At 45.0% G+C, this 26,540-nt stretch overlaps 1 protein-coding gene across 1 annotated transcript in view; it reads right to left on the bottom strand.

Moving 5' to 3' along the window:
• Positions 1-16,471: 16,471 nt before the first annotated feature.
• The window catches only part of LOC126364614 (uncharacterized), a 411,746-nt gene continuing 401,677 nt past the window's right edge, over positions 16,472-26,540 (bottom strand). Inside the window, exon 2 of the mRNA XM_050008070.1 lies at positions 16,472-17,103. Within this exon, the coding sequence (XP_049864027.1) occupies positions 17,090-17,103 (14 nt within the window). The 3' untranslated portion in view covers positions 16,472-17,089. The remainder of the gene's footprint in view (positions 17,104-26,540) is intronic.

The raw sequence follows: 26,540 nt of genomic DNA, 5'->3' as shown, positions 1-26,540 counted from the left end.
CTAGCGTTACGATTGTACTGTGTTATGATTTGACGTAATTAAATTCTGTGAATGACGTGGTGGGCGTTCTCGAGTGCGTGCGTGGAAGGGGGGGGGAGTGTGTGTGTGTGTGTGTGTGTGTGTGAGAGAGAGAGAGAGAGAGAGAGAGAGAGAGAGAGAGAGAGAGAGAGAGACTGTTTCTTCAGAACATAAAACGACAACTGCAGGGCAATAGAGGCAGAGCAACATATCTACTATACTGGCTCTCTCCTACAGCACACGGAAATAGAAATAAATTCGTGAAAAGTTGCGGCCTACGCATGAAAAATCTTGACTGGTGTACAACTTTATTATTTATATCATTATTGACAGATATGCAAAGCTTAAGACAAACATCGCGCATGACAGACGAAATTGAGCTTAAGCTGAGGATGAAACGTAGACGAGTTTTGTGTTTTATTGCGTCATCCTTGTTGTGAGCTTTATGGCTAAAATAGAGCAACAGTGCAATTTTAATACTCTATGCTCAGGTTACGAAGTACGAGGGCTATTCGGAAAGTAAGGTCCGACTGTTTGCGAAATGGAAACCACAGTGAAAATCCGATGAAGCTTTGCACAGTTGCGTTGCGCAGTGCCTCTAGTATGCTCGTCGATCGCGTCACAGCACTTTTTTTTCAGTTCTGTGCAAACATTGAGCACATAAAGATGCTTAGAACAATAGAGTCTCCCGCCAAGTATGAGGGCCCGGTGTGGGACTTCGCCTGATGTCATGCAGCCCACATAACATAGCTGCCATGCGTTTCCTTCTGCATGACAATTCTCGGCCGCACTATGCAGGGGCAATGAAGATGCTTCTGCAGCGTTTTCGATGGGAAGTGTTTGATCACCGACAATACAGCCCGTAGTTGGCTCTCCCTGATATTCAATTCTGCTCACATGAACCGCTGGCTATGAAGATTACATTTGGCACAGAGAACGATCTGTAGACCAGCATAGAGAATTAGTAGGAAGCACAGGCAGCTGCCTTCTATGAGGAGGGTATTGGAAAGTTGGTAAAAAGCTACGACAATGTCTAAATCGGAGCGGAAGGTGTAGCCAACTGTTGCAAATAAAACATTTTTTATTTTAACAGTGGTTTCGATTTTGTTACCGATCGGACCTTACTTTCCGAATAGGCCGCGTATCACCCACGAAGGCACTGTGAAATTATATTTTTGGATCATTCAGATGCAGAAAAGATTTGGCTATGGGCTGTTCCAAAACCTAAGTTTGCTAACATTTTGCAGACACTTCATTAACAAACAACAGAGGCTTTTTGGCATGAATCTGGATTTGTTCTCGCGTTGATTCAACAAGTTAGCACACCAGATGAACTGCACGCTTAAACGCTTCCAGTGGTTGCCCTGGAGCGGCGAAACGCGGAAGCTGCTTACGGTGGACAGAGAGGGGGAGGCGACATCGCAGCGGAGCCGCCGCGCTGGGTCGGAGCCCACGGCGTGTGTCTGCTGGCGACGGCGACCCGCCAGGGTCCGCCTGCCGTCGAAACAAATCGCCTGGACGTGGTCCAGACTCGCCACGCGGAGCACAAAAAGCCCTGAGAATTCGCTGAAGATTCGCTAAGCGCCGTTACGCATGGCTGGCACTTCGTCGCCAAAAGACAGTGGAGCGCTGCTTCACATGTGTATCAGTCCATCCCATGTCCTGGATACTTACAGAGAAGCTCCGGAATACGTTCTATGGCTCATTCTGCTTAACATTTTATTAGGCACCCGACGTACTGATGCTACGATATTTTCAGGGGTTCTATGACGGGTTTACTATACTGGCAACTTCTCTTGCTGCTCGTAAAGGATAAATACTACAAGGAATTTCCACTGATTTACCTTTTGTAAAAATGATCTAGGTCACTCGCGTACAGATGTATTCACAGAGTTCTACACAAATTTGAGACAAGCCCTTATCGAAGGTGAGCAGGAGGGAGCGCTTATGGACATAGCTGGCGATTTCGAACACGAGTTTCATAGCATTTAATATCGTCAGAGTTTGTGAAGAACATATCTACCAAACTCAGAATTATTGGGTCTACAATTTTGCTTCCGCCGTTTTGCAGTATATGGCAGCAGCTGTAAGTGGTGGTGCAGGTGGTAGGTCATTAGCGTGACAAAACAAGCTTAGCTATTTGTAAACATAACCCAAATGTTAGTCACTTTGTGATCGCATCAAAAAGTTATTCTCGATTAAATGTGTCAACTTAAGAACATAATCCTTGTCATTAACAGGAAGTCATTTGCTGTTGTATACATTCGTTGCAAATGGCAACGACATATAAATATTTAAGCGTGTATAATGTATACATGACAAAGCCAAAACATGTGCACTTGATAATGACCTAAGGCCGAAATTGTAGTAGTGGAAATAAAACGTTTAACAGTCACTGGCGTAAACATGATGTCTTTCAAGAAATTTCACATGACTGTGAATCCTAGCTATGAAAAGCGTGTGAAATGTTATGCTATAGAAGGATGACGAAGTCAAGAGGAGTGGTAAGATAAGAAATTAGTAGGTCCATTAAATCGGCGAAGAAAGGAATGCAATATTTTTGTTAAACTGTATAAGCCATGAAGGCTCTTCACTACAGAATGAGCGATGTTCAGTCACCTTTCTCTGTACTCAAAGATAATTTTCCAGGCCCTACGCTGTCTTAATTTTTGCAAATCACTCAGAATGCTATCGAGGTATCTTTTACGCGACCGTCCAAAGGGGCGGATTTCAGCAGGGAGGGCTTTTGTCTTTTAATAGCCAAATGTCATAGTGTTCTAATAACATGCTCTGTTCCTTTGCAGTCATTTCGCTTTAATGTTTGCTACAACATCAGACTCTCTATATAAATTATATAATTCAGCATTATACAGAATTTTCCATTCGTTATTTTTGCTGTCTCTTACGGGCCTAAATGTTTACCTTACGACGCTGCGTTAAGATGTACTTACTTGACTTTCAACAATTCATAATTTGTACATGTTAAATTTTTATATTATTTGAAGCATGTTGATTCGGAGGACTGGCATAAGGTCATAGTCCTTAAACTTTTGAATTCGTGAATCAATTTGAGCCATTGTGTCTTTGTCAGAGTTTAGTAGGACGTCAAGATAATTAAATTGATCGGCCTTTGCAGAAGCAACTTGTCATGCGTCCTCACAAAGCATAGAGGAATCAGTCTGACCCGCCAACCAAGATAAATTCGTTCGGGTCCAACCCTGATCTTCCTCTTGGCAGTCATTTAAAAAACTGACTTCTAAGCCACTCAGCCGGGCAACAGAACCAGAAGCTTCCAGCAAATAACCTCATCAAACACAGCGCTGCCTCAGTATCAACAGTTTACATTTTTTTCCTACTATTAATACTGATTAAGAACGGTGATTCCATTTCAAAATTGATTAGAAGCATTGCGGCAATGCGTTGCAAGCTAATAAAAATTCTGAACTTCATTACCATTGTTCCCACACAGCGAGCCATCCCGTCGATAGGCAACGTTGCCTGTGATGTGATTAAGCTAATAATCTGTTAATTACAAGCTTCATTACGTTCACACGAGAACAGATATTGAAAGGCGCTTCGTAAATTCAAAAAATAAAAATGTGACATTACAAAAGATGGAAAAAATTGCAGTTAACTCTTATTTTATTTTTACTGTCACTTTTTGTCATAAGTTTTCTGTTATGTTGGCAGGCCCTCTGCATCTCAATTCCATTGCTTCTTCCTTAATTTTGCTGAACGTGCTGCTGTTCGGCACATCGTCCAGGATATGAAACGTCGTCCTCCCTCTCATCCTCTTCCCTTCCACATATGCTTCAAGGATTCTTTCATACTATCTCTGGCTTATCACTCTTTTCTGTACCTCCTCATATTTTACCCTATCCATTCAACTTATTTTCTCCATCCTCCACCAAGTCCATATGTCAAAAGCCTCCATTCTTACCTACTTCGTCATTGTCCACGTTTCGCCACCATAGGGGCGGGCGCTCCGTATAAAAAAACTCTACCAGTCTTTTCTCTCAACTGTTTGTCGAGACTGTTCTTTTCTTCCAAAATACCTTTCGGCACTTTATCTTGTTTCTAACTTCTATGTTGCGCTTCCAGTCTCTTTCTGTTTGCTTCGTACGTATTTAAGCTTCGCACAGGCTCTAATGATTCTCCTTTCACACATTGTCTTTGCCCTTTTATTTCCTAATGTCAGCATTACTTTTATTTTATTTATATTGATTTTTATTCCATAGGTCTTTCCTTTGGCTTTGGTGACATCCACAACTTCCCGCTTTTTTTTCCATTTTCATTTTTGCTGTCACCGCACAACAAGAACTGCTATGGAATAAAAGTAAGAAAGTTGATACGTGATACTATTTACCTAACATTAGTATATCCCACTTCTTAAAGTGAACTACGCAAACACGACAGGGGTCATAGAGCTGAAAATGTTACAGGTGAAGAGCATGCGATAGATAGATCTATCCGACGCTGCAACAAAATTGTGATATGTTTTTGACAGAGAGTGCAAAGTAGGTTACAACGCAAATGCCTGAAGGCATTCAAAAGTTGTCAAATGTCTCACAATTTACAATTATAGAAGTGTGAACGGCGGGTCACACACTCATATCTTGTCCACTCACACTTATTGTTTAGTCTACGATAAGTCACAGTACCTATAATTTGGTAGTGCAACTTTAGGAATTGTGGCAATGAAAAAAAAAGAACTGATGCATGTACGTTGGTGTTTGAAAACTGATAGTTATGACAGTAGTCAAAGTTTTGTTTTGTGTGACAAACGCCGTCCATCAGGTTCACGCCTGCTGGAGTGGAAGAAACGCTTTCGAAACGCGTGCCTATCACAGCAAGACAGTGGGGCTCTCAACAGCTCCATCGCGTCGTTAGGCTTAATGTTACCGTGGAGGAGGAAGGGTATCATTCGGGAAATTAATGGATCACTGGCGGAGAACACCACGTCTTGGCAGAAAGAAAGAACATTACGGGTTAACGACTCGTTGAGCATTCGGTCATCAGAGATAGCTACATCTGTTGACTGGACAATGAAAAGTAAGAAATAGATCGTAGCCTACTCAAAGGAACCATTCCCGCATTAGCCCTACTCTTAGCACACGCGGATGAAACAGAAGCAAATTGAGGTAGCAAAACGGAAGCAGAAATTCTTAACTTAGTTTTCAAATGTTTCTTTACAAAAGAAAACCGAGAAGAATTACCACAGTTTAATCCTCGTACCCCTGAGAATATGAGAGAAACATGTATTAGTGTCAGTAGCGTTGAGAAACAACTGAACTGTTTAAAACTGCAGAACCCGGCAGAATCATTTCAGATTCTGTACTGAAGCTATAGACGAGTTAGCCGCTCTTTTATCTATAATATATCGTAAAAGCCTCAAACAAAAAACCGTGCCCATCTACTGAAGATAGCATAGGACATGAGGGTAGCATGGCCGAAGACGGTTGGTTGATAATTGCAATGAATTGTAACTATCAGTTAATGTGAAATGGAATTCGCAAGTTAAACTGGCTGAAGCGACATGTCAACTTTATACGGTGGTCAACGGTCGTGTCTTCAACAGGACAGTGAAAACTTTGTTTACAGGAGCAGGCGAGCCTTTATTGAAGTCACAGCAGTGAAGACATCGCCAGGTCCAAATCGTGATTTCACTCACTGGACGAGAGAGAACGGTAAGAAGCTAGGATTAAAGTTTAGCGTCGTGATTGTTACAGTAGGAGCATATGCTGAGTTGGGCGTGGATGTGAGAGGAAGCTATCCGGTATGATCTCATCCTATTTAGCAAAAACGCCAAAAGCGTAACAGGGGGAGCGCTTAGGGTAGGGGATAGGGATCGTAGAACAGGATTCAAGGGAAGGGCAGAGGGACAATTGAGGGCCGCCCTCATAGAAGGTTATACGCTACTAGAAGAAGGGATCGGTTGACAGGGCACGTTCTAAGACATAAAGAGATCACCAACTTAGCATTCGAGGGAAGTCTGGGGGTAAAGTCGTAGCCGGAGACCAAAAGATGAGTAGGGTAAACAAGATTCAGAAGGCTGTAGGCTGCAGTAGTTATTCGAAGATGAAGACGCTTGCACAAAACAGAGTAGCATGGAGGGCTGCATAAAACTAGTGTTCGGTCTCAAGGCCACAAAGACAACAGCACCGCTGTTTCCATAAACCAGGATTTCCCAAAATCTCTCCCGCAGGTCGCTGGAGTTCCGCTGGAAGTGAATTAGTGCTCCGCAGAAACTATTAATAACATGGCGGTTTTTCCAATATTATGAAAATACTAATTATTTTCTTAATTTGTATTTTTAATTACGATTTAAAATTGAAGTAATCACTGAATAAAACAAGCTTGTCTCTTTTCTAAATATTTTATTAATCTTCAAAATAAACTACGTATTCCCTCAAAGCACTTGGAATTCTCAAAGCGCTCCGTCAGAGGTAAAGTCTGGGAACCTCTGTGCTAAATTAAACTGTGGAGCGCAAAACTAGCAATGATAAAACCCATTTGCACCACTCGTATCGACCTGCCTATTTGCAGGTTGGAAGGCAGTTGGTAACCACAAAAGTAAGAGATGACAGCTGTGCTAGCGGTCTTGGTTGTTCACAAACTGCTGCAGTCGTTTCTAAAAGGAGAAGTGAGATTCGTTACTTTCAGCCATCGGCTGCAAACGGGCGTAACATGGATGGAAGATGCACAGTAAGGAAATTGACTGCGACTCCATTCAAAATAGTGTGTTCTTTCCGCAGCCAACGAGAGTTGGGCATCAGCGAGTACCGTGCGGACACGGCTTCGTAGATGCTGGACGTATGAGAAGCTACTTGCCAGGTGTCTTTGCTTCACTGGTTGTCATAAACAAACGTTTGAAGTGAACGAAGGACTGTCCATCACTCGAATATCCTTCCCTTCACGGATGAACATTGCTTTAGCCTAAGGTCAGAGGTAGAAAACGTGTTTCGACTTGCTAAAAAGCAGGAACGCTTTATAAGGCATGGTATAAGTGATAAAAAATATTCTACGAATCGAATGCTGCTACGTAAAAGAACCTTTCTTTTTTTCCTGATAGTAGTGTTCACAAAATAAAAAATAAAAAAATCGTCTTTTGACAAGACAGTGAAAAACTTTAAATCTGGGAAAAACTTACCTAAGACTACAATGAGCCGTATAAGAACGTTTGATGCACACGTTGCTGAAAGTGACGGGGGTGTACAGTCTGCGTGACGTAAAGTTTGGGCAGTAAACGAACAGAGCGGCCGACGGCTCGAATGAGAAATGTTTGCAACGCGGGGAAGTTGTGCCATCCCACCGCTCTTTCCTCCTGACTCATGCAGATCCACAGAAAGACTAAAATTCCTTATGCAGTTTTAGATTTTATGAACATCAGTGGCATTTTCATGGGAAAAACAATTCTGCGTTTGTTATTTTTTCCGTGCTGATCTCTCTCTCTCTCTTGGGTGGGTGGGTGGGTGCGTGGATCGGTGTGTGTGTGTGTGAAATAGCATAAATTTGCGGGAAAGCTATAGAGATGATTTTATTTACAGTTACTTTGGTCATTTTGCCAGTGGTATGGTTCTTTAAATCTCAGAAGCATAATGACGCTAGAAATCCGAGGGCTCGTCTCGTATACAAATATCTTCGCTCACAAACAATGCAGGGAATAGAATGGTTATTTCCTACTGCTACTTGAGACGATAGCTTATTCTGGAATTTTAAGTTAGGGGTGTTGCTACTGGCATCTGTTCTACCATAGCGACTTTGTAAAATCAAGGCATTCATCGTGTACTTAATTCACAGACGCCATAATTATTGGGCTGAATGACCGATCACTGTATTTACTGTATCCTAGAAATTAATGTTGTGAAGGCGAGTGGTGAACGTCTGATTCCTTCAGTATTCCAGAGGTATCAGCTCTTAATGGCTGAAGAAAGGCATTTGAGTTGATGTAAGAATATTAACAATGTCCGATTTGCTTCTAGCTAGCAGCGAAGATGAACTTTCTGAATTACTAGCAAAAGTAAATGACGTTAGTGTCATAGCGGTTAGACATCAATGTCAGCAATGCCAAACACGATAATTGATCGAGGAGCACAGGTCCAAATCACAGATCGATTAAAGGAATCGTGCTATCTTTCATCTCTCTTGGTTGAACCATACGCAACATGGGAAGTTGTGTAGATGAGTTAAGAAAACGGACCATGATAGGGCTAGTGACTATGAAGAGACTCACAAGGTTTGTCAGAACAGAGCGACAAGGAACAGCACAAAGATCCGGGGTGTTCAAACATTCATGCTTTCTATCTTAGCACGGTTGCGAAACACGAACTCTTAAGGCCAGAGACAAGCAGCGTATTGGCACTGGTGCAGGATGCTATGCATAAAATGGACCGAAAGAAGTACAAACATGGCCGTTATTGAGCAACTCACTGTCTCCAGAAGCATTTCTTCTTGTGTCAACCGAAAATTTCTCCAGTTCTTTGGCTCTAGGTTTGAAAAGATGGAGAAAAACTAGAGAAAACAACCGTGGCAGGAAGGATGGAGGATATGAGAGCGAGGGGGAGAGGGGGGGGGGGGAGAGCAACGAGGTGTATGGATCAAACCGAGAAGATCCTCTTCAGCAGGCTCTAAGGAAGCTACCGAGCGAGGTGGCTAGCGCACTGGTCTCGAATTGGGGAGGACGTGGGTTTGAACCCACGTCCAACCATCCTGATTTAAGTTTTTCGTGATTTCCCTAAATCCCTTCAGACGAGTGTCGAGATGTTTGTTTGAAAGGACACGGTCGATTTCCTTCCACATCCGTCGCCAATCCGAGCTTGTGCTTCGTCTCTAATGATCACGTTGATGACAGGACACTAAATTTCCTCCTCCTCCTCCTCTGAGAGAAGCTCATGAAGAGCATCATGCGGGAAGAGTTACGAAGCGCTGACCTGAAGTGGTACGAGTTTTGTGCCACTTCCTTCTTCCTAATTCTCGCTGAGGGATGATTCCGTCGCGTGAAACACAAAATGTTTCGTAGTAGTTCGGCAACGTGCCACGCTCAGTAAAACCAACGCGAAGCAAGAACGCTTTCTACATCCCAAGTAAAATTTGCGATACGCCACCCACAGCGTATTTGTTGTTTCAGCTGAAGGTCGCATTTGGGGGATTTATAGCTCACATCATACGAATGTAAGTTATTTCCAAACACCAGCACACTGACAGCCTCTCGAAAATGTACCCTTGTTGACACTAATTTGTTATAATGAAATGATTGAACACGTCATATTGGAGATTAAAACGTTTTTACAATGAAATGAATACCCTTTGCTGCATACAGGTGTTGATATAAGTGAACGGGGTCAGTTGAAAATGTGTGCCCCGACCGGGTCTCGAACCCGGGATCTCCTGCTTACATGGCAGACGCTCTATCCGTCTTTTTTTCGGTATTCTTAGTTTCGTTTGGCCTGCTCCGACGTCACGTGACATCCGTTCAAGTTGATCGTTGATTCCTTTACTCAGTTTTCTTATTAAAGAGGACAATCCGTCTGAGATACAGAGGGTAGTGCGACTGCAGGGACTTATCTCTGGCACGCCTCCCGTGAGGCCCACATTCGCAACTTGTTGTCCCGCGCGATATTCAGAGTACCCCTGCCCATCACACTCATTACTCGCGGCTTTACTGCCGATTCCCGTAAGAGTTCGGGCACTGTTTGTGCACCTGCACAGAAGAAGATGGTCAAATGGCCTGTGAGCTTTAACTAAGTCCGAAAGAACAAATACCATCTTCATGTATAAAACATTTTTGTATGTAGTTATTTCCGTGTTATAATTCACGTGTTATAAAAACACACTATTTAAGGTAACTGCACACTGGAGGTTAATCAAAAACGCATTGTTCTTGGTAGCATTTCTTATAATTAAATGTCAGTTATATCATAACAGCGACTGAAGCCTTCACAAGATCGTAATATAAAATGCTAGATCATTCATTGCAAAATTTCAGCGTGGTGTGGTAGGTATAGACACAGAGTTAGGAAGCAATGTGTAGTGGGTTTTCAGCCCGCTGTACACAGTTTTTTTCCAGCTTCTATTTTTCTAAAAGATTGTGGCACTTTCTTATCAAATTAATAAAAATAATTTACGTAATATTTTATGCTATGCAAATATAAGTGCGCTGTCTCTCAGGAGTGAGTTGGTCCGACTTTGTGAAGTTTTATGAGCTTATGTTCTCACTGACTGGACACGGAACATATCGTTCTGTATTATAACACGTTCACGCATACTAAAGGATTTAGTTATGTGTACTATCGACAGAAATATATGACTAGAATACGGACAAGTAAGGAAATGTTCGTTGTGATTGAGCTAACGTAGGAATTTTACGTGTGTCCATTTCCACGAAAAAACTGCTTTGCGTGACAAATAAAGCTGGCAACTGCCGCTGGGGAGCGCTGAGGTCGCACATTACGTTAACAAACTCGTTCCGTGAGCTGCTGGCGCGAGGCTGGATTTGCCGTCCGCGTCCGTATCAGCCTTAGCCACCTCCTCCCGTGTGAGGGCAGCTCAACTGTCAGGGATTGAGATGCTCGGTTCACGGGCTCGCGACACTCAGCAATGGAGCACAACGGATTGTCAATGAATTTATGGTACATCAAACTGCCGTATCAGTTATGTACTTTTCAGACATATTCTGTGTTCGAACAGAAGTTGTTCGCGTGGAAGTGTGGTGTCGTGTTTTATTCCTTGCGCATCATTGGTTCTACACGTCTGATAAGTTCCATCACATTCGACACAGTACACTAAAGAGAAACAAGTCATGGGATAGCGATATCCACAGATAAAAAGTCGACGGTAGTGTCGCGTTCACAAGGTACAAAAATAGAAGTCCATTGACCAAGCTGTCATTTGTACTGAGGTGATTCATGTGAAATGTTTCTAACATAATTATGGCCGAACGACGGGAATTAACAGACCTTCAACGGGAAATGGTAGTTAGAGCTATGCGCATGAGACTTTCTATTTTAGATTCAAAATGGTTCAAATGTATCTGAGCACTATGGGACTTAACATCTTAGGTCATTAGTCCCCTAGAACTTAGAAATACTTAAACCTAACTAACCAAAGGATGGCACACATATCCATGCCCGAGGCAGGATTCGAAACTGCGACCGTAGCGGTCGCGCGGTTCCAGACTGAAGCGCCTAGAACCGCTCGGCCACACCGGCCGGCCCATTTTAGGAACCGTTAGGGAAGTCAATGATCCGAGATCCATAGCGTCAAGAGTGAGCCGAGAATTCCAAGTCGGAGACATTATCTCTCACCACGGACAATGCAGTGCCGACGGCCTTTAGTTACTGTCCGATAACAGCGGTGTTTGCGTAGAACTGTCATCGCTAACAGACAAGCAACAATGTGTGAAATAACCGCAGAAATCGATGTGGAACGCACGACGAACATACCCATTAGGATAGTGCAGCGAAACTGGGCGTTAATGGGTTACGGTAGCAGACGACGGACGCGAGTGCATTTCCTAACTGAACGACATCGCCTGCAGCGCCTCTTCTGCGCTCGTGACTATATCGGGAACCCCAGACGACCGGAAAACAGTGGCCCGGTCAGATGAGCACCGATTTCAGTTGGTAACAGCTGATACTGGGGTTAGAGTGTAGCGCAGATGCCACGTTTTCAACAAGACGCTGCGCGAGATGGCGATGGATCCATAACAGTGTGACATGTGTTTACATGGAATAGGCTGGATCCTTTGGTCCAACTGAATCTATCAATGACTGTCGTCGGCCGCTGGGACCGAGCGGTTCTAGACGCTTCAGTCCGGAACCGCGCTGCTGTTACGGTCGCAGGTTCGGAACCTCCCTGGGGCATGGATGTGTGTGATGTCCTTAGGTTTTGTATTGTATTGTGTTGTATGTTATCCGGGGACCTAGAAACGACGGAGAGCTCCGTCCCCATCGCAGTCACAGTGGTTTACAACCCCATAACGACTACCGCCGTCCACTTCACCCCTCCGCCGCCCCACACCGAACCCGGCGTTATTGTGCAGTTCGGCCCCCGGTGGTCCCCCCAGAGAACGTCTCACACCAGACGAATGTAACCCCTATTTTTGCATGGGAGAGTAAGGTACGTGGAGAACTTGTTTGCGCAGCAATTGCAGACATAGTTAACTGAGGCGGAATAAGGGGAACCAGCCAGAATTCGCCAAGACAGATGCAAAACTGCCTAGAAACTATCCACAGACTGGTCGGTTCACAATACCTCGACACAAATCCGTCGGGCGTATTCGTGTCGGGGACCAGGCGCTCCTTGCCGTCCGGAAAGCCTGTTAGGTTTAAGTAGGTCTAAGTCTAGGGGATTGATGACCTCAGATGTTAAGTCCCATAGTGCTTAGAGCCATTTGAACCATTTGAATGACTGTAAATAGCTATGTTCGGCTACGTGGAGACGATTTGCAGCGGCTCATGGACTTCACGTTTCCAAACGGCGATGTAATTTTTACGAATGAAAATGCGCCACGTCAGTGAACCACAACTGTTTGACATTGTTTGAAGACAGTTCTAGACAGTTCGAGCGAATTATTTCGCCACCCAGATGGTCCGGCATTAATTTCGTCGAACATTTGTGGGACATTACTGGCAGGTCAGTTCGTGCACAAAATCCTGCAGTGGACTTCCAACGACTTTTTGAGTCCATGCCACGTGGAGTTGTTGCACTACGCTAGGCAAATAGAGGACAGGCACGATATTAGGAGGCGTGCCATAACTGTTGTAACCTCAGAGCATTCGTTACATTTTTGGTGTTTCCTTGATTAACTGAAATCACTGCCAGAGCTTTCATACGCCCGAGAGCGTACCAGACATAAAGTAAGGGAGCACAGAATGTGGGTTGCGCGTACCTCGGCAATGACGTGCGGCGTGGAGCGAGCGCCGTCGGCGGCCCCTGGGACGCCGGTGTCCGCTGGCGTCGGCGTCGGCGTCGGCGTGGCCCACTGGCGGCCGCGGCTGCCCGTCGCTGACTCACCGGCTTATCGGGCCGCCGCTAATGCCTGCTAACGCCTAACGTCTGCGCCGAGCCTCGCTTCCTCTCGCCGCAGCTGTCTCGCGCAGCGGAAGGCGCGTTCCGCCACTTGACACTTCTTCACTTCTCGTCACTTCTAGTTTCACTTGGGCGCCGGCCTCAAGGGCAAGGCGGTACCAACACGGAACTACAGTGACCTACGAATAAGAACGTGCCTGCCTTTCCCGCCCGTCAAAACACTGAGGCACGATCATGAAAGCACTGTCACACGCGTTATAGCAACACTAGGTTCCTATCACAAGTAATAAATCGGGTAAAGTTCCTCAAATACTGGTCCACAAAACTGCTCTACTCAGAGTTCTTAAGAACGTGCATTACATGTTATTAAACAACTGCGGCTCTCGTACTGTGGAACAGATATCGAAATATCACTGACCTTTCCCACTTGGTACGAGTGTTCGCCGTCTTGGTAAAATTTTCGTGTCAGTAACAGAAGCGATTGTTGAAGATTGAAAGCTTAACACATCCGTGCAGTATAAAAGACACTATTCATTTTCCAAATTTGGAAATGACATTACAGAGTGTTGGATAACATTATTATACTATTCTTTATTAGAATGTTTACATTACATCTGTTCTAGTTGCATCATTGTCGGTGAATAAAAACTACGTCACGGTTTTTCTGTTATGACAATCAAGGGAACCGAGGTAGAAAGATTAAAGGTGCAGTACGTGTGACATACTGCAAGACACCATGTGGATGGAAATACTAGACAGTAAAGCTATCCACCTTGGATAAACGTGCCAGAGTGTACACTACACGGATAATCACTACTGGAATTTTCTAAAAATGAATCAACAAATGTCACCTTCTACAAGGAGGCTAATATTTAACACTCGCGTCTTAGAGTGCCTGTCGAAATCACAAGCGAAATTTATTTATTTGTATCCATTTATTTTCATATGAATGCCGAGATCTGCATTTCATCAACGATTGTCCGTAAACGGATTTTACTGAGTCCAATGCAAACACTATGATGCTCTACAGAAGCTTAAAGAGAAATTGCCTTTATCTGTAAACACCACCTTCGTGACTTAAAAAGTTTTCCAGGACAATTTTTATGCGGTACGTCCACTGCCACAATTATTATTCAGAGTGTGAAACACTGCCGCAAACTACGATAACTGTTCCAAACACCAAGACTCGTGATGAGAGAGAGAAACAGCTGATACACTTTTCCAGCTCCCCAGAGGGAAGCATACGTACACTCACGGCGCCTGTGTTTTCTAGACCAGGTGGCAAAGCACGTCACTCGACAGATAAGACAGCTGTCACTCGGGACAGTGACGTACTGCGAGAGCCGCGCTTGTAAACACAGCGGCGCCCGCGACGGCTGGCACCTTCCGACGGACGCGTCGGGCCGCGAGCGCAGCAACCGCGACGCCTGGCACCCTGCGCGCGACGCCTGGCCCGCCGTGTGGACGCGTCGCGGCGCCACAGACTACTGACTACTGACGCCGGCCGCCGCGGCGCCGCTGGCCCGGGCGCCGCCAAAGCGCACCCAGCCACGCAGACACACCACTCACCCGCCGGCGCGCACATCGATTGCCTACGCCGACGCAGACGCCGCGACGACAAACGCTTTCGCATCGTACGTCTAATTGCTACCACTATTAATTCTCGTTAACAGCAACTGTACGCCAACGTTGCGTTGACCTTCGGCAATCTGGCCTAGCCACGAGGCTGCACGCGTTTTCTGCGAAGTTAATCCCGTGGCACACCGTGACGTCACTATCGATACGCTCTCTTTCCCGTTCCTCGCATTTTACTGCGTACCACTAGCTGCGCAATGTGTGTACGCGAAATAACGCCGCTTCGGACGCAAAGATGAAAATATCAAAATAGTAACCAAAACGCAATACAAGCCCCAAACCCAAGATCCAAATTTCATAAAAAAAGAAAACAAAGCCGCACTGTGAATTTGTTATTGAGACTGGCTTGATGCAGCTCTCCATGCTACTCTGCCCTGTGCAAGCCTCTTCATCTCCCAGTACTTACTGCAACCCACATCCTTCTGAATCTGCTTAGTGTATTCATCTCTTGGTCTCCCTCTACGATTTTTACCCTCCACGCTGCCCTCCAATGCTAAATTTGTGATCTCTTCATGCCTCAGAACATGCCCTATCAACCGGTCCCTTCTTCTTGTCAAGTTGTGCCACAAACTCCTCTTCTCCCCAATTCTATTCAATACCTCCTCATTAGTTATCTGATATACCCATCTAATATCCAGCATTCTTCTGTAGCACCACATTTCGAAAGCTTCTTTTCTTTTCTTGTCCAAACTATTTATTGTCCATGTTTCACTTCCATACATGGCTACACTCCATACAAATACTTTTAGAAACGACTTCCTGACACTTAAATCTATACTGGATGTTAACAGATTTCTCTTCTTCAGAATCGTCAGTTGACGTTTTATATCCTCTCTACTTCGACCATCATCGGTTATTTTGCTCCCCAAATAGCAAAACTTCTCTACGACTTTAAGTGTCTCATTTCCTAATCTAATTACCTCAGCACCACCCGACTTAATTCGACTACATTCCATTATCCTCGTTTTGCTTTTGTTGATGTTCATCTTATATATTCTTTTCAAGACACTGTCCATTCCGTTCAACTGCTCTTCCAAGTCCTTTGCTGTCTGTGACATAATTACAATGTCATCGGCGAACCTCAAAGTTTTTATTTCTTTTTCCAGAATATTGTCCTCAAGTACGTCACCACTGTGATAGAATCACTTGAAGAGTAGCAAATATACTGATGGGAAACAATGTAAAAAGAAATAGAAAAGAAATCCAATATAAAGTAACTTAGTATTTTTGCAAAAGAAAGTAAAATAGAGCCCCTTTTGTATCTACATCTACATTTAGATCTACATTTATACTCCGCAAGCCACCCAACGGTGTGTGGCGGAGGGCACTTTACATGCCATTGTCATTACATCCCTTTCTTGTTCGAGTCGCGTATGGTTCGCGGGAAGAACGACTGCCGTAAAGCCTCCGTGCGCGCTCGAATCTCTCTAATTTTACATTCGTGATCTCCTCGGGAGGTATAAGTAGGGGGAAGCAAGATATTCCACCCAGTTTAGGGAAAGGTGAGTTCTTTAAGACAATGATAGGATGTGCTTAGACTATAATAAACCAGCATAACGTCAACTTACTGTGTTTGACATTTATTTCAAGCCGGCCGCGGTGGTCTCGCGGTTCTAGGCGCGCAGTCCGGAACCGTGCGACTGCTACGGTCGTAGGTCCGAATCCTGCCTCGGGCATGGATGTGTGTGATGTCATTAGGTTAGTTAGGTTTAAGTAGTTCTAAGGTCTGAGGGACTGATGACTACAGCAGTTGACTCCCATAGTGCTCAGAGCCATTTGAACCATTTATTTCAACCAAATAATATTACGTGCTTACGAAACATTTTATCAGTGCAACGATACAGATTAACAACAGAGCGCTGCGTATATAGATACATATTCTTTGCCGCTCTAAAAAAGGTTATCGTACTGGTTGAGGCTATTTAGCTTACGTAAAGTGAAAACTTTAGTGGAGAAACACAATTCCGAAATGAGACGGACGTGCGGGGCCTCCACGTAATGGCGGAGGCTGGTCTTTGGGACTGAAAGTAGCTGTTCCCACATTAGGAAAGCACTTCACTATCAGCTTACAATAGCATTTCTAAAGTAAGAATATAACAAAAGGAAGGACACAACTTGAGAAACTGTGGTTCAATTCACAAGAGAGAAGCATGTTTCTGAAGACAACTGCTCACTTCATAATTACAGTATAAAGCTGTAGACATCTTGTAGATCATGTCTTTTCTGCGCTGTAATTTAAGAGATCAAGTTCAAACAGGCAACGGCAGCTGCAAATCTACAGACAGAATCTCCACAACTGCGTACAACGATTTCAATTGTGTGTACCAAATAACAAGATAGCTATTCTAGGCTACTACTGATGTTATTATCATCCTACCGTACCGAAGTTTCCAGCGGCAGATGCGACTCAACAGAACTCACCTGCAAGTAGAAAACAATAGTTTAGAGACACCTCCGTAATATCACACAATACTACCGAATAAATTAGCCTACTACAACACATCAGATTGCTCGTACGGCAAGAAGCATTTTAAAACATGCTGCGAAGTAGTACTTTTACACCGAACGAATTTTCCATTGATACAAAATATTCACATCACTTCCACAATGTCAAATTTGCAAACTTGATACTGTGATTTATTATCAATTCACCATAGTAGTACTTTGAAAGCTTCATTATAATTTTAAATAGTAACAGTCCGTGGCAGTCCGCTAAATATGTGGAAGCATGCGTTGGAGCTATCTGAAATTGAAAAGCCATTTAGAACTAATCGTAACGAGGCAGATCCAATGGAGGAAGTCCACGCAAGAAGGATGCGGTTATTTTCTTATACTCTCACTATCTCTACACACTGACGACTGTGCAGCCTGCTGACAGTATGCGAATGTTGATGAACTATGTAGTATATTTTACTGTTGACTGTATAATGTATGCTACTCTTGACGTCAATAAAGCTGGATGGTTTTCAGTTTACTGTAACTATGATTAGTGCAATAATAGCAGTTTCTATACATCTACATGTAACTGTGCTCGTACACGTCAGGGAGAGTACGATTATTTGAAATGGCCGATACAATTAATACGTACTCGGCGTGAATATAGTGCAGCAGGAAAGACTTATTTTGTAACGTCCCTTATCAGACAGTATGCAGACATTGTACCGCTAGTTGGTCGGAGCAGGAACTTCATCAACGAACATTTTCAACAGAAGGAGCAGTTGCAGCGACTGGAGAAAAATTTTGGTACAGGAGTACTTAACAGGATGAGGATACGTTACGCTGCGAGGGTCAGCTTTTCATTGCATATAGAAAATAATGTCAGTTCGCTCACGTAGAATCTGTACATCATACAGTGTACAAACAACGATTCATGGTTCGTGTTTACCCCATTATTGGCAAACAGCACTAGTGAGCACGTTAATTTTGATTAAAAATGTACACTACTGGCCACTAAAATTGCTACACCACGAAGATGACGTGCTACAGACGCGAAACATAACTGACAGGAAGAAGATGCTGTGATATGCAAATCATTAGCTTTTCAGAGCATTCACACAAGGTTGGCGCCGGTGGCGACACCTACAACCTGCTGACATGAGGCAAGTTTCCAACCGATTTCTCATACACAAACAGCAGTTGACCGGCGTTGCCTGGTGAAACGTTATTGTGATGCAGCGTGTAAGGAGGAGAAATGCGTACCATCACGTTTCCGACTTTGATAAAGGTCGGATTGTAGCCTTCGCGAATGTGGTTTATCGTATCGCGAAATTGCTGCTCCCGTTGGTAGCGATCCAATAACTGTCAGCTGAATATGGAATCAGTGGATTCAGGAGGGTAATACGGAACGCCGTGCTGGATCCCAACGGCCTCGTATCACTAGCAGTCGAGATGACAGGCATCTTATCAGCATGGCAGTAACAGATCATGCAGCCACGTCTCGATCCCTGAGTCAAAAAATGGGGACGTTTGCAAGAAAACAACCATCTGCACGAACAGTTCGACGGCGTTTGCAGCAGCATGGACTATGAGCTCGGAGACCATAGCTGCGGTTACTCTTGACGCTGCATCACAGACAGGAGCGCCTGCAATTGTGTACTCAACGACAAAACTCGGGTGCGCGAATGGCAAAACGTCATTTTTTTGGATGAATCCGGGTTCTGCTTACAGCTTCATGATGGTCGCATCCGTGTTTGGCGACATCGCGGTGAACGCACAGTGGAAGCGCGTATTCGTCATCGCCATACTGGCGTATCACCCGGCGTGATGGTTTGGGATGCCACTGGTTACACGTCACCATCACCTCTTGTTCGCATTGATGGAACTTTGAACAGTGGACGTTACATTTAAAATGTATTACGACCCGTGGCTCAACCCTTCATTCGATCCCTGCGAAACCCTACATTTTAGCAGGATAGTGCACGACAGCATGTTGCAGGTCCTGTACGGGCCTTTCTGGATACAGAAAATGTTCTACTGCTGCCCTGGCCAGCACATTCTCCAGATGTCTCACCAACTGAAAACGTCTGGTAAATGGTGGCCGAGCAACTGGCTCGTCACAATACGCCAGTCACTACTCTTGATGAACTGTGGTATCGTGTTGAAGCTGCATGGGCAGCTGTACCTGTACATTCCATCCAAGCTCGGTATGGCTCAATGTCCAGGCGTATGAAGGCTGTTATTATGGCCAGAGGTGGTGGTCCTGGGTACCGATTTCTAAGGATCTATGCACCCAAATTGCGTGAAAATGGAATCACAGGTCAGTTCTAGTATAATATATTTGTCTAATGAATAGCCGTTCATCAGCTCCATTTCTTCTTGGTGTAGCAATTTTAATAGCCAGTAGTGTATATATGCAGCCTGAAACGATGAATGTAAATTTGTACAAAGGCCGGGACTCGAACCAGGTCCTCTGATCAGTATGCAGATGCCCTAACCAGTACACCACCCCAGCTCAGCAACTTTGCACAACTCACGTCTCAGCCCACTTGGTATTCCTCCTAAACTAGACCCGGCCGGTGTGGCCGAGCGGTTCTTGGCGCTTCAGTCTGGAACCGCGCGAGCGCTACGGTGGCAGGTTCGAAATCTGCCTCGGGCATTGTTGTGTGTGATGTCCTTAGGTTAGTTAGGTTTAAGTAGTTCTAAATCTAGGGTACTGATGACCCCAGATGAGTACTTGCGCCAACACCACATCGAATCCGCCCAGTGGATTAACGACGAGTGTCAATGTGCTGGCCAATCTGAATGTGTTTTTTAGGTGGTTTCCCACATTCCACTAAGTGAATACCGGGCTCATACCCAAATTCCGCCTCAGTTACACGATTCGCAGCGATATAGAAAACTTCCACTCATTTTCACGACACTTACATAGCGCGCAGACTATTGGGGTACACGTATCCCGTTCCAGGGGGGTAACGGGCAGGCAACAGGAAGGGCTTCCGACCACCCCTTAAACTAATAGTGTCAAATCCGTTAATAATCATGCCAACTCTGCTCCGACGTGGGACAAAGTCACAAGAAAAAGAAGATTCTGGTAGTAGATCGTGGCCTACGACTTGACCATTATCGACTGGGAAATCTAAGCACACGTTATCTGCGTCAAATTCGGATATTCTTGCGAAGTAATACGGAACAGTTTGCCTGACAACTGCCTTGAACAATTAGTCTGATAGTCCAAGGATGAAGTAAATATTCTGTAGCTTCTCACTACAAACGGATCCAATCCTTTCGAGAGTGCAATCAAAGACAGAGAGTTCATAATTTTAATGAATATGGTAAGGAGGTAAAAGCAATGTGTTCTTGAATATCAATTAGAAAAAAAAGTCAACATCACTGCATACCTTATTTATTGAAATAACAGGTGTCGGCACGTTTAAATGGTTATCTTCAGATCATCAGCATAATTTGGCATTTTTTTCTAATTGAAAGAGGTTAGCGACCACGATGCGCTTACTGGAAGGACAGTCACCAAACTCAAAAAAATCGTCAAGAAATCTAGAAGAGTGTTTGTGTATGGGTGAAATACTAAAGCTCACTATCGACTTACTGGTGAGAAGAACTGGGAACATTTAGTTCATATCTGAGAAACGCAGGATGATTGTGCTTAAAGCTAATAGACGATATAAACCGAGATCTAGATAAGTACGTTCAAAGTAAAATAATACCAGACGCACAATATCATTAAGGCTTTCGCGGCCATTTGTTGACAAACTGCCTGTTCGCTTTCGTCTCGTGTTCCTCGTCCGACATTTGTAATATGATGGTTCTGATGTTACGCCAGCGTGAGTGGCTGACATTGTGAAAGCCTCACCCTCCATTGCTGGTGGTGGACTGCAGTAGAGTTTGTGGCCCCAGATTACATGTACCTGGGGCGAAAACACCCAAGGCCTTTACCGTGGTCTTTACCGCTGCGGTTCTCCCGTTGCTACCTGCAATGGTCGTTCACTGCAGCACGGGAATCCACGATCCGGTCGCCTTGAGGCTTTCTTCTTTCTTGATGGAGCTGTTGTCATGTTTACGTATTTCTGTAGCTTCCGTGAACTGGCGGATGTAATGGCTCTTGTCTACAAGAAGAGATTCCGTGTCAGCGAATTTTACTATGTAGCCGGTCTCACACAACGAGTGCTCCACCTCGGTCAATTTCTCCACCTGCCCCAATCTGCAACGACGCTTATGTTCGGTGATCCAGGTGTTGTCTGACCGCCCAGTCATTCCAAGGCAGACTTTTTCACGTGAACTTGGTAGTCGGTATATTCCCAACATTGTAATTGGACCCCTTTTCCCCTTTGCCGATCTGACTCTGTCTTTGATCTTCTTTGTCGGTTTATAAATAGTGTTTCCGGTATGTCTGCACAATACACGCGAATTCTGTTCGTCACTCTGGGAGTGTATGGGAGAAGGCCGTATCCGACATTTCTTTTTCAGATGTGTCACTTCATCGAGTGTTTGATTCTGTGCCTCTTCTTGTGTAACTTACTGAGTACCCACTACTCCTCAAAACCCTTCCTAGGTGTTGCATCTCTAGTCTGAGGGGTTGCTCCTCGCGTTAGGAGAGTATATCACTCTATTTTTCTGGCTCGGGTGGTGATTTGGCGGTTTAAGACTACCATTCGGATAATATTGCATAAACAGAGACGACTACACTTGCGCTACAAAATGACTACATGTTAAGTGATAAAGGAAAATGAATATCAACTCGTGCATCCTTAAGAAGGGGCATTAGTTGGGTCTATAATATTTTCCGGAGCCAGATCCTGGTGTAATGTATCACAATGACCCAGGAAGAAGCCGGCCGCGGTGGTCTCGCGGTTCTAGGCGCGCAGTCCGGAACCGTGCGACTGCTACGGTCGCAGTTTCGAATCCTGCCTCGGGCATGGAAGTGTGTGATGCCCTTAGGTTAGTTAGGTTTAAGTAGTTCTAATTTCTAGGGGACTAATGACCACAGCAGTTGAGTCCCATAGTGCTCAGAGCCATTTGAACCTAGGAAGAATTGGTCATACTTAAAGAATTGATCCAAACCTTCCATTCAATCTCTCGTGGGTCAACTTTGTGTTATCATTCTAGTTCTCTCAGATTTAATATACAAAATGCAATAGCGCATATAAAAGTGTGCCGTATATTGCAGCACATATGTCTTTCCTGCCACTGGACATGTTCGATTTGATACCGTGGTGGCACACGTGTGAGCTCGTCAGCAGCACTGGGCGAGTTTCGTGAACGGCTCCATGGTCGGTGAACGGAGATGTAGTGGAATCCGCTAGAAAAGGTGAGTAGATCCTGGAGGATGCGCATCAGTACCAACTGGAGTTAGAGCGGGTGACGAGGAGCCATCTTGCCGACAGACAACAGTGGGTGTGCCCTGGTGATAAAGGGACGCATCGTTTGGCTGGAGCAGCAGACAGTGTTTGCCTCCACACGCTCATTGGCCACGGTAGCTGGGAGACAGGAAGAATCTGCTACAGAAGGATTACCGTTACGACAAGTGGAAGGCTGCGCTTGAGAGTGACTTATGTCATTTTGTTGTGGTGGCCTAGTCTGCTGTGACATTAATGTATTGCCAAGATTTTGAACTGACGAAACGGCAGGGCTGCTAGTGGGCCTGTAAATAAGGGCAACGCCATGTAAAAGTGTCCCGTATTTTCACGAAACAGGGTGCGGCCATGCAGGGCCTTAATATTGTAAAGTAGCGAATTATCTGGGGAATTGTATTTTAGTATAAATTCCGTGTGCCTAGGGCCTCCCGTCGGGTAAACCATTCGCCTGGTCCAAGTCTTTCGAGTTGACGCCACTTCGGCGACTTGCTTGTCGATGGGGATGAAATGAAGATGTTAAGGACAACACAACACCCAGTCCCTGAGAGGAGAAAATCTCCGACCCAGCTGGGAATCGAACCCCGGCCGTTAACTATGACATACCGTCGCGCTGATCACTCGGCTACAAGAGGGGGTCATTGTATTTTGGTGAAAAGCTTTCAATGATTCAAGCTGCGTTTCCAGGTGCCTTGGTAAGTGATGTTGGTCAATGCGTCTATGTATATTGTTGTATGTTGCTCGTGTTGTCCGTCGGTGATTGCTTAAGGTATTGGTCGTAGTGGGATACTTTTGTGCTGCCTTGTCGAGTAATGCGTGTAGTTGTAGGTACTGAGTACCCGATTTGTAACGTTAATCTCGGCGGCGTGAAGTATTCAGGGACATTCGTATATCGGGTTAAGATTTTCTGGTTGAGTATTGATTGGTGCACCCTTAACGCTCGATTGGATTGGCGGGGCGACCGCTTATTTCTCTGAATTTCTGTATCATTACACGATGTGTTAAGTCACTGGACAATGCATGAATTCCAGGTCTGTTTTGTCTTATGCATGCGCTCTGGTAATTATATGGTTGATATTGCTAAGGAAATTAAGTTGCTAAACTCCTTTCCCTGCGCCACAAAGGCGGAAGATAATGTATAAGTTACAGATCAAAAGCAGATGCACCGGTCAAATCGCAGTCGACAAAAATGTTGTACTGACGAAGACATAAATATATAACGATATCTGTAGTTGACTGAAAATCGGGAACGTGTCTTGACATAAAAAAGCTGTGAACAAAGTGTCTGGCTACTACATTTGTTCAAGTAATCCTACGAATAGCTACGGAGGGCAATTACCGTTACCCTGGTTGAATTAAGGCTTGAAAGAGATCTTTATTGTACTATATCTCGTGTGTCATATTTCTCAATAAAGGGAAAGTATTTTCATCGACGTAGCACTCGTGGTAGTAATGAAGCTAAACTGTCAATAGTCTTTCAAATAATTAATAACGTGGGGAAATTTTAAACATTGTACTACAAACTACTACGGACAGAAAAACAGCAACTTCAGTCCTGGATTCTCTACATAAAAATCCTTTGCGAATACGTACTTACATCAATGCAATATGATTCTGGTCACGTCCCTGTCATTAATTTTTACAAACTGTCACATGCCAGGGTGGATTTATGTACCCATCAAGCCAGTTTTGGCGTTATTATAGTCAGAATTATGAACGATGGCGGTTGAGTTCAAGCTTGTTCTACGCACCTGCGTCACGCATTCTCCTATAGCCACTGAACGTTCAGTAATGTTCTTAGCACTCTGCTGTGAATGTAGTAGCCAATGCCAGTGTTGAACTTGATCGTAACAAGTTATTTAGCGAACTTTTTCTCTATTTCTTGCGAGCTGCCATCGCTGATGATGGAGGCAAGTGACAAATTCTGCACAAGCGAGCGAGATACGTAATTTACAGGATACTCGCTTCCTTCAAGCGCAAAGCACGCGTATGCGTGTATCGCAGCCGTCGCTCGGAACAGGAGAACGGGAAACAATGCAATCCACGTTCATGTCTCGACATGCGCAGACCGACATGGCTCGTGAACCGGACAATAATAGACCAGCGACGATTCAAACGTATAAGTATAGGATCACAGCAAAACAGCCCTAGAAAAAGGTGGCTGACTGGTGTGAGCCGTTGTTCCCCTACTTCTGTGCTAGACTGCCTTGAATTGAGGAGCAAAAACACTTTACGCGGCGAAGCCGTGTGGCGACCGCTGGGGCCGTGCTTGGCGCCTGCTGGGTGCGTGTCGACAAGCCGGCGTGCGGCGGTTGCTATCGCGACCACCAAAACACCTGCTGCCACCCCACCATCAGCGCGGGCTAGCGCGTCTGTTACGCGGGGAACTCGACGGCTGGCTATAAATACGCAACGGCCGCTCCACGGACGAGGATTCCAAAAACACACACACACACACACACACACACACACACACTCACCGCGCACCACTACCCCTCGCCATTCTTTATCAACGTTCCTCTGTGACACACACACACACACACACACACACACACACACATACACACACAGAAACACATGACTCCACACTACTCTTTACCTAGGTACGAAGATTTAGTGGTGCTGAAAAATAATGCCTTCTAATTTTTTATGTAGCAGCTCTTAAAGCTTTTTAAATAAAACAAACGTCATCAACATTCTACATTTTTATTCTTCGTGTCTACATGTTTGCAATCCTCTACCGCTGCAGGGCTCTGAATTCTAGAGTGTAACATGGCTGTGTTTAACGTAACTACACTGACGAAAAAGATCGCAATACCAAGAGGGAGTTACGCGGAATACACGAGAGTTGGTAGGCGTGTTTCTACAACTGAACGATGATGTCTCTCAAAATCTCGCGCCTGTCGCATTAGAGTGGTTCTAGTAGCGCCACTGTGAGGATGACAATCAGATTAAAATACACGCCGTAACGGTCGTGAGTGTTAGTTACGTTTGAGATTGGACGTGGTGAGCTGATGTTCGACAACAACGCCTTTAAGACGAGAAAGACTACGTTATGAGCATCTCGCTTATATTGAACGAGGTCGTGTAATAGGGCTACGAGAAGCTGGATGTTCCTCCTGCGACAGTGCAGAAAGACTTGGTCGCAATGTAGCCACTATATATGATTTGGCAGCAGTGGTCACGAGAATGTACGATCGCAAGAAGAGCAGGCTCCAGACGGCCACGCGGCACTACGGAGAGGGAAGACCATCGTGTTCGGCGTATGACTCTGGCGCATCGTACTGCATCTGCAGCAACACTCTGAGCAACCGTTGGCACCAAAGTGACGCAACGAACTGTTATAAATCGGCTACTTCAAGGCCAGCTTCGACCCAGATGCCGTGTAGCGAGCTTTCCACTGACCCCAAACCACATCCATTTGTGACTTCAGTGATGTCAACCGAGAGCTCATTGGAGGGCAGGATAGAGGTCTGTTGTGTTTTCTGATGAAAGCTGGTTCTGCCTCGGTACCAACGATGGTCGCGTGTTGGTTAGAAGGAGGGCAGTGGAGAGTCTACAACCAACCTGTTCACGTTCTAGATACACTGTACCTACACTTTGAGTTATGGCCTGGGTTGCGTCTTCGAATGACAGCAGGAGCACGTTAGTGTTATACCACGCATCCTAACTGCAGATTTGTGCGTGTATCTGGTGTACGAAGTGTTGTGCTGCCATTAATGAACAGCTTTCTGGGGGGGGGGGGGGGTGTTTTCCAACAAGATAACGCTCTCCTAGTAACGCTGTTGTATCCCAGCATGCTCTGTGGAGTGTCGATATGTTGCCTTGGCCTGCTCGATCATCAGCTCTGTCACCAGTCCAGCGCATATGGGTTCAAATGGCTCTGAGCACTGTGGGACTTAGAACTACTTAAACCTCACTAACCTAAGGACATCATACACATCCATGCCCGAGATAGGATTCGAACCTGCGACTGTAGCAGTCGCGCGGTTCTGGACTGAAGCGAGTAGAGCCGCTCGCCCACCTTGGCCGGCAGCATATATGAGACATCAC

Source organism: Schistocerca gregaria, chromosome 1, assembly GCF_023897955.1.
Source record: "Schistocerca gregaria isolate iqSchGreg1 chromosome 1, iqSchGreg1.2, whole genome shotgun sequence".
Taxonomy (NCBI): domain Eukaryota; kingdom Metazoa; phylum Arthropoda; class Insecta; order Orthoptera; family Acrididae; genus Schistocerca; species Schistocerca gregaria.
Note: the sequence above shows the minus strand (reverse complement) of the source record. Positions and strands in the feature narration are given on the sequence as shown.